Source organism: Mesoplodon mirus (assembly GCF_964341445.2).
Source record: "Mesoplodon mirus genome assembly, chromosome: 4".
Taxonomy (NCBI): domain Eukaryota; kingdom Metazoa; phylum Chordata; class Mammalia; order Artiodactyla; family Ziphiidae; genus Mesoplodon; species Mesoplodon mirus.
Genome location: NC_138979.1, coordinates 185,981,244 through 185,990,160, shown reverse-complemented (window position 1 = coordinate 185,990,160; position 8,917 = coordinate 185,981,244). Strand labels below are relative to the sequence as shown.

The 8,917-nt window shown below is 51.7% G+C and overlaps 1 protein-coding gene across 1 annotated transcript; it reads left to right on the top strand.

Annotated features, from left to right (window-relative positions):
- Positions 1 to 2,014: 2,014 nt before the first annotated feature.
- Positions 2,015 to 7,832, top strand: HSP90AA1 (heat shock protein 90 alpha family class A member 1). The gene is made up of 11 exons (XM_082617840.1): positions 2,015 to 2,162; positions 2,693 to 2,854; positions 2,948 to 3,314; positions 3,605 to 3,738; positions 4,035 to 4,355; positions 4,576 to 4,741; positions 4,915 to 5,105; positions 5,439 to 5,586; positions 5,813 to 6,081; positions 6,397 to 6,730; positions 7,036 to 7,832. Exons 2-11 carry the CDS (start codon positions 2,693 to 2,695, stop codon positions 7,143 to 7,145), a joined length of 2,202 nt encoding a protein of 733 aa, XP_082473966.1. The 5' UTR covers positions 2,015 to 2,162; the 3' UTR covers positions 7,146 to 7,832.
- Positions 7,833 to 8,917: the final 1,085 nt, after the last annotated feature.

Genomic DNA, 8,917 nt, shown 5'->3' with positions numbered 1-8,917 from the left:
CTTACACCTCCCGGGCAGTGGCCCGAGTGGAGTGCAAAGAAGCGGACCAGGCCTCCGAGTCAGGAGAACAGGAGGGCGGCTGCCGGGCTACAGGAGGGGAGCCCTTGCGCAGCTGACAGTGGCAGTGGCGACAACGAAACTTCAGCGCTACCACCCCATCTCCCCTCCCCTGCTCCCTCTCCTCTTCCTCCCCCCTGCCCGCCCCCAGCCCAGGCCGCAGGGAAAACCCGGGCCACCGGGAGCTTCCACACACAGCTGGGGCCAGAAACACGTTTTACAACGCACCCCTACGAATGCTAACAACCCCCATCTACCCTCACCACGTGGCTGGTAGTTTCCAGTCTATTTTGCCTGTTTTAACGCTGGTCAGGACGCCCTGCGTCGATTTCACTGCCTCCTGAAGGGTCTCCAGCCCCAGCGGAGATCCCTGTTGCTGGAAAAGCTAGGTTTCTCTGTAGACTAGGAACTGGAGAGAGTCGTCAGCCAAGTTTGTTTACAACCTAAGGAGCTTCCAGATTGTTCCGGGGGGGGCGGCAATGGTGGGAGGAGCTAGAGACAAAGGAGCCGGGAGGAGGGGGAGGGTTTACCGGGAGAGGCCTGGGCGGGGCAGGGGTGTGCTGCCGGGCGAGCCTCGGTTTCCTCAACGGTGAACACCCCTCCGCCCCCGCTTATTGACCTGGGTGAAGCCCAAAGACGCCACCCCGCCTCCAAAATTCTTCCGTGATCTGGCAGTAAACACTTTTGGAATTCCCATTTAGAAATCGGTTTTTAAAGCAAGTTAATCACCCAAACCATGAATTACATACTTCGTATGGAAACCTCAAACTACACATAAGAATAAGTAAAAGAGATGAGCTTTACAAAATCATGATGATGCGCGTAGCTGGGTCAGCTTGCATGGTCACCACGTCCCGGAATTCCAGACTAGGGCCCGCAACGCGTTGAAGGATACGGTTTTAAAACAAACCCAAAGTAGGTACAAGTCCCCAAGGGACTGAGCAAAAGCTGGGAGAATTCCGTATTTTGTGTCCGTTTCAACATTTCTTCCTGGGCACAGCGGGGCCTAAGGACAGGACCAGTCCCCAAATCCGAGCGGCGGCCTGCCTTGAGGTGGGGTCTATAGCGATGAGTGGGGAACCCCTCGTTCCCCATCCCACCTCAGCTTCAGAAACAGCCGCACGGGAGCCCCACGAGTCCCCTTTGCTCCCCATGCACATACGCGGGTCACCCCTCGCTCACACACCTCTGCACCCCACACCCAGGCCGCAGCCCCGGGCCTCTGCATAACGAGGCTCTGGGAGGCACCTGTTGCCAGAATTCCTGTACCCTGAACCCATAATCGCTGCCCCCGGCAAAAAAGTGCGCCCCGTACCTCCCGACCCGGCCCTAGACGCCCAATCGCTGCCCAGGGCCCCCAAACCCCTAACCGTGGCTCTGAGCCTCTGATCAGTGCGCCGGGCGTATACATGTGACACGGGACCGGACCCCTCACCCCTGCTTCGATTTCCTACATGCGGCCTCAAGGCCCCAAACCTGGCCCCGGGCCCCCAGTCTCGGGCGCTAACGGTGGAGGAGCCGAAGCTTCCACAACCTGGGGACACGTTTTAACCACCGAGTTTACTTTTCTGCACTTCACGGAGCCGCGAGCACGGGCACTCAGTCCCCGGTCGCACTCCCCGCGGCCTGGACAGGCGTGGCGGTTCACCAGGGCGGCCTTTGGGCCGACGCGCGCCGAGCAGGGGTCGTGGGGCCGAGGCCGCCGGCGCGCAGAACGCAGCGAGCTCCGGGGCAGGGCTGAGGGTGATGACCCGGAAGGCGCGAGACCTTCCCGAGAGCTCCGCGCCGCGCAGGCGCCCGACGGGCCGCGCGGGCGCGCGCGGCACGGCCGTTGGGGGCGGGGCGCGAGGGCGTGGGGCCGCGCGGGCCCGGGGTAGGGGCGGGCGGTGTCCAGGGCGCAGGCGCAGGCGCAGGCGCAGGCGCAGGCGCGCGGCCGCGGCGGCGGTTGGGGAGGGTTCTTCCGGAAGGTTCGGGAGGCTTCTGGAAAAGGCGCCGCGCGCTGGGCGGGCTCGCCTCTATATAAGGGAGGCGCGGGGGCGGCGCGCCAGTTGCTTCTGCGTCCTGGTGCTGCGTTGCTGCGGAGCGTTTGCGGTCCTTTAGCCGAGGTGAGGGGGCGGCGGGAGGGGCTCCGGGGGGGGCTCCGCGTGGAGGGGGCTCCGAGGGAGGCGGCTCCACGGTGGGGGGGCTCCACGGGGACCCGGGGCCGGGCGGGAGACGGCGGCGGGTGCACCCCCCTCCGCCGGGGCCCCTCGGCAGGCGGTGCCGGGGCGGCCGTGGCGTCTCGCAGGCCTCGGGCCTGCTGCGGTTTTTCCTCCCCTCCCCCCTGCGGGAGCGGGCGGGCCTGCGGGCTCCGCGGAAGCGGGGGCGGGAGCCGCGGGGGCCTGCGTTCTGCGCCTTGGGAGGAGTCCCCGGGCCCGGTTCCCGGCCGGGGTGGGGGTGGGGGGCGGCGGCGTCATGGCGGAGTCGCGCGGGAGCGGCGCCCGTGCGGCCGGCGTGGGCTGCGGCGGCTCTGGGGCCTCGGAATGAGGTCATCCCTTTGTCAGCCGGCGCCTCGTGCGCGCACCGGCGTCCGAAGCGGGCGCGGGACGTGGCGGGACCCCGTCCGGCGGCCTCACTGGCTCCGTGTCCTCTCCAGATGCCCGAGGAAACCCAGACCCAAGACCAGCCGATGGAGGAGGAGGAGGTGGAGACGTTCGCCTTCCAGGCGGAAATTGCCCAGTTGATGTCGCTGATCATCAACACATTCTACTCGAATAAAGAGATCTTTTTGAGGGAGCTTATTTCAAATTCGTCCGATGTAAGTCTTTCAATGTAGAATTTGGACTTAGTTTCGGTGTAAAATTTACCATTTAGGGGCCTTGTGCGTAATCTTCTGTGTTTTTTTTAATAGGCTCTGGACAAGATCAGGTATGAGAGCTTGACAGACCCCAGTAAACTAGATTCGGGGAAAGAGCTGCATATTAACCTCATTCCGAACAAGCAAGATCGCACGCTCACTATTGTGGACACCGGGATTGGAATGACCAAGGCCGATTTGATCAACAATCTTGGTACCATTGCCAAGTCTGGGACCAAGGCGTTCATGGAGGCTTTGCAGGCTGGTGCAGATATTTCTATGATTGGCCAGTTTGGCGTCGGGTTTTATTCGGCCTATCTGGTGGCCGAGAAAGTGACCGTGATCACCAAACATAACGACGATGAGCAGTATGCCTGGGAGTCTTCTGCAGGAGGGTCCTTCACAGTGAGGACTGACACAGGTGGGCATCCGAGAGAGCACCTTGCTGGGTCAGTCGTTAGTGGGGGCAGTGGGCCCCTGAAGGTGCTGTGAAGTGTGTGTTTTAAAAAAAAAATAACTTGTGTTTTCCTGAAGTGGGATAGCCTGTTCTTGCTTAACTGCTCTGGGAGTCTTTCCGTTTGCAGTAAGGGTAAAGCCGTGCTTCACAGACGTTAGAATGACTGCTAGGAGAGCTAAATTGACAGTATGTTCGTGAACCTTGATTAGGCCATTGAGATTGAAATTGAGCTCGATTTTCCATTTCCTTTTCAGGAGAACCTATGGGTCGTGGAACAAAAGTTATTCTGCATCTTAAAGAAGACCAAACTGAGTACTTAGAGGAACGGAGAATAAAAGAGATTGTGAAGAAGCACTCGCAGTTTATCGGCTATCCCATCACTCTTTTTGTGAGTGTCTGTTTTTCACGTAGGTAACCAGAGCGACTGAATTGAAATCTTTCGTCCTTAGAGCTCTTGATAAAAGAAGAGGAGTTCTGAACGTGCAGTGTTTACTGGGCTGGTGGGTGGAGCTCTGTCTTACTCTGTCCAGGCACTCAGGGCTGTTGAGGTAACATCAGAAGCTGATGAGTAGCTTCCTGGCTACTTACTGTTTTGAGTTGGTTTTGGGTGTAAGTGCCTCAGCGCTGTTCAGCTTATTTTCTTAGTTCTGGGATGGAGAGGTGATTTACGTACGTCTTTTGAAGGTGGAGAAGGAACGTGATAAAGAAGTCAGTGACGACGAGGCAGAAGAAAAGGAAGACAAAGAAGAAGAAAAGGAAAAAGAAGACAAGGAGTCTGAGGACAAACCTGAGATAGAAGATGTTGGCTCTGAGGAAGAGGAGGAAGAAAAGAAGGATGGTGACAAGAAGAAGAAGAAGAAGATCAAGGAGAAGTACATCGACCAGGAAGAACTGAACAAGACGAAACCTATTTGGACCAGAAACCCGGACGACATTAGTAACGAGGAGTACGGAGAGTTCTACAAGAGCTTGACCAACGACTGGGAGGATCACCTGGCGGTGAAGGTGAGCGCCGGGGGCGTCAAAGCCGGGGCCTCTGCAGGCGCTGTGCCTCAGACGGTTAAATTTGAGGGTGGTCTCTGGCAGCTTTCTCTTGCCCACTGCCCCGTCCTTCTCCCGAAGTCTTGAAGTTAGGTAACTGCAAGTGTTTGGCTCTGGGGGTTAAGAGGTACCTGTTGGTGAAAGTTGATTGCACCGTCTTGATCTTGGCTGTGTTTTATTACAGCATTTTTCAGTTGAAGGACAGCTGGAATTCAGAGCTCTTCTTTTTGTCCCAAGACGTGCTCCCTTTGACCTGTTCGAAAACAGAAAGAAAAAGAACAACATTAAGTTGTATGTTCGCAGAGTTTTCATCATGGACAACTGCGAGGAGCTGATCCCCGAGTATCTGAGTAAGTGCGGTTGGGCGGGAAGAGCGGCCGCCGTCACCGGTCAGAGCAGTTCAGCCGATCAACTCCCGGTTTTTAAAGGGGAAAAAGTCGTTCGTCTGTGGTTTTTCGGGTTTACGTTTTTGTCGATTTTGTCTTTGGAGTGACCTTGAGCGCAATTTGGTCTGTTTTTTCAGACTTCATCAGAGGCGTGGTGGACTCGGAGGATCTCCCTTTAAACATTTCCCGTGAGATGCTGCAACAAAGCAAAATTTTGAAAGTTATTAGGAAGAATTTGGTCAAAAAATGCTTAGAACTCTTCACTGAACTGGCAGAAGATAAAGAGAACTACAAGAAGTTTTATGAGCAGTTCTCTAAAAACATTAAGGTTAGTTATAAACACACTTCACCATTAGGACTAGTAATCAAACTGGCTTCTCATTTTATTTTTATTTTTATTTTTTTTTTGCGGTACGTGGGCCTCTCCCTGTTGTGACCTCTCTCGTTGCGGAGCACAGGCTCTGGACGCGCAGGCTCAGCGGCCATGGCTCACGGGCCCAGCCGCTCTGCGGCATGTGGGATCTTCCCGGACTGGGACACGAACCCGTGTCCCCTGCATCGGCAGGCGGACTCTGAACCACTGTGCCACCAGGGATGGCTTGTCATTTTAAATGATTTTTTAATGCAGAGAAAGTCTTCCTAAAGCTCACCTATTTTTCAGCTTGGAATACATGAAGATTCTCAAAATCGAAAGAAACTTTCAGAGCTGTTGAGGTACTACACTTCTGCTTCTGGTGATGAGATGGTTTCCCTCAAGGACTACTGCACAAGAATGAAGGAGAACCAGAAACACATCTATTACATCACAGGTAATGGGCAATAAATGTTAGTCGTATCTTTGTGCTTGTGATTCCATAGGAACAGTTGGGTGTGTTTTCTACCCATGTGGTGTTAACATATAAATTAGTAGGGGTTAATCTAGGCAATGTAGTGTGAGCCTAGCCCATGTCTGTGTTTAGAACAGACTACATAGGAAGAAACAAAAGGAAATGAAACTGCTTCCTGTTACGGATCTAAAACTTTTTCACATATCAGGTGAGACTAAGGACCAGGTAGCTAACTCTGCCTTTGTGGAACGTCTTCGGAAGCACGGCTTGGAAGTGATCTACATGATCGAGCCTATTGATGAGTATTGTGTGCAGCAGCTGAAGGAGTTTGAGGGGAAGACCTTAGTGTCAGTCACCAAAGAGGGCCTGGAACTTCCAGAGGACGAAGAAGAGAAAAAGAAACAGGAAGAAAAAAAGACAAAGTTTGAAAACCTCTGCAAAATCATGAAGGACATCTTGGAGAAGAAAGTTGAAAAGGTGTGTGAATACAGTCTTCTCACCTACATTTAAAAGGAGTGTCAGGTGTTTTTCAAACTGAAGTTTTCTTAACTTACTAATAGAAAACTTGAGCATTTCCATTTAGTGATGGATATAGATCTCAAGATCCTTAAAGACTTCAAGTGTAAGAGAACTCAAAGGAAGAAAATGTCAGGTATCTGAGTTTGCAAATAGTGTTTCTGATTCGTCAATACTGAAGTTCTTTAAATGTTCATAATAAAGCTGACAACAAGTACTTACAAGTTAGAATAGGAAATCTTCTTAGGCCTAGTTATCACTGTGTTTTGATTATAGGTGGTCGTGTCTAACCGATTGGTGACATCCCCGTGCTGCATTGTCACAAGCACGTATGGCTGGACAGCAAATATGGAAAGGATCATGAAGGCTCAGGCGCTGAGAGACAACTCAACGATGGGTTACATGGCAGCGAAGAAGCACCTGGAGATAAACCCTGACCATTCCATCATTGAGACCTTGAGGCAGAAGGCAGAGGCTGACAAGAATGACAAGTCTGTGAAGGATCTGGTCATCCTGCTGTACGAAACGGCTCTCCTGTCTTCTGGCTTCAGTCTGGAGGATCCCCAGACACATGCTAACAGGATCTATAGGATGATCAAACTTGGTCTTGGTAAGCCTTGTGCAGATACCACGTGTCAGTACTATTGGGGGAAAAGCTTAAACGCATGACTGCTGAAAAGGGTAACATAACTTTCAGCAATTTGAACACAGTTGGGCTGTCCCATTCAGTTTGGGAAACCCTAAGCCACGTGAGTTAAAGAGGTGTAATAGGCCTTTTGATTGTACAGGATAAAAAAGGAAACGGGGTCATATACCGCGTAACTGCTCGGCCTTGGAAGGTGGCTGTGAACTGGCGGTGTTGGGATAGTTCGGTGGTTTTAGGAAGTCTCGTCCGTGGTGTTCATTTCCCAACAGGTATTGATGAAGACGACCCCACTGCTGAGGACAGCAGTGCTGCTGTGACGGAGGAGATGCCGCCCCTCGAAGGAGACGACGACACGTCCCGCATGGAGGAAGTAGACTGAGCTCTGCCCGAGGGATACGTAGCCGCGCGTTCGGCACTCTTGTTTTCAGTTCTTCTGATAACGTTTTCAAGCATTTCTTTAGTTTTGTTAACATTTAAAAACCTGTATGGCATGACAGCTACTTAAGGGGAAGATAAGATTTCTTTCTACTAAGTGTGATACTGTGGTAATTTAGGCACGAAAAGCAGAGCTAGTTTTTTTCTAGTTTCATGTTGGCTTATTTTATAGCGTTTGTTGTAAGGTGTATGTAACCTACGTTAACTTCATGGTCTGAAGTGTTCAGCTATCAAGCGGACTCTTTAGTAGACCAACTCTTCTGTCACTGAAGTGTTCTGAAGTATATACCTTGATGTTTAAAAGAAAATACTTCTTAAAGCAACTTTCATCTTCTGGGATTTACTTTTTAAACCTTCCATCGCCTGGGTTGACTGCATGTGCCAGGCCCCTAGGAATTAGTATGAGTATGTTCAACTGAACCAAAACCAACTTGATGGGAGTTACTGTCCATACATAGGGCTTGTTTTCCACAGAAAAGTGTTGTTGAGAGTAGCAGAATTATAAGCCTATCTAGGCATGTTGTAAAGCTGTTTGAAAAGTGACTCGGAGCAAGTTTTGTGAATGGAGACATAGTGCTCGAGTCACATTCTGCTTTAAAAGTTGTAACAAATACAGATAAATTAAAAAGAACTTACGTGAAAATGTCTTATTTGGGGGGTGGGTATAGGTGACGGGATGGTCCCAGAATGTAAAATGTTAGGTGTGCACACTTGCCTACGAGGAGTCAAGGGAATAGATGATCGGTGTGGACTGCCGGAGTCTTACTGCTGTGATCTTCCAGGGCACACTCAGGTGGCAGGTGGGGGGTGAGCATACATTCTCGTGATGTGTTTTTTGGGTTTTTTTTTTTTTTTTTTTGGCTGTGCAGCATGCAGGATCTTAGGTGGTATCTTAGTTCCCTGACCAGGGATTGAACCCACGCCCCCTGCAGTGGAAGCTTGGAGTCTTTTTAACTACTGGACGACCAGGAAATTCCCAGAGCATATATCCTTAAAAGACACAGATGAGAACAGGTGAATCTGACACTATGTGTTAAATTTCCTAATACCATTCTCCCGTAGGATTTTCATGTCCAAACTGTGCTTTGACGGTATTTGTGAAACGTATCTGATGCTCTAATTATCGTCTCTGAACTACCTCGGCCTTAGGAATGTCTGGAAGTTGTTCACCACGTGTACTTAATGAGTGCCGTTCCACCTGAAACCGCCTCTGCTCCGGGGTCTCCGGTTCCTTATTGCGCGTCAGGCGAGGTGGCTGTAGAGAAGGTGCCGATGGCTGTGAGCAGCAGTTGGAGAGGCGTGAGCTGTGGGAAAGTCGGTGGTAGCATCTCTGTACAGGATCTGCATCCTGAGCCTAAGACCACGTGAAGGGTGACCGTGCTGAATAGGGGGCAGGGAGAGGACCTGAGAGTCCTATGCTGCAGAAGATCTGTCACCTAGTGTTCAGTGGGTACCAAGTGCCCAGTGAAGTAATCGCCTTTAATCCTTAGAATCTTCTGCAGCAGCAGTTCTTACCTCCCACTTGTCTAAGGAGAGAATTGAGGTGTCCACACTGCTGAGGAATTAGGAATTGAAAGGCCAGGGCAGAGGGGAAGTTTTCTTCCGCGTTTCCCGTGTCTAGTAGGAATATAGAGGAATCCACTTGAAGTCAAAGGAGCATTTCAGGGAAACAAACTGAGAGCCTCTATAAATAGTCTCCCACTTAAAAAAAGATCT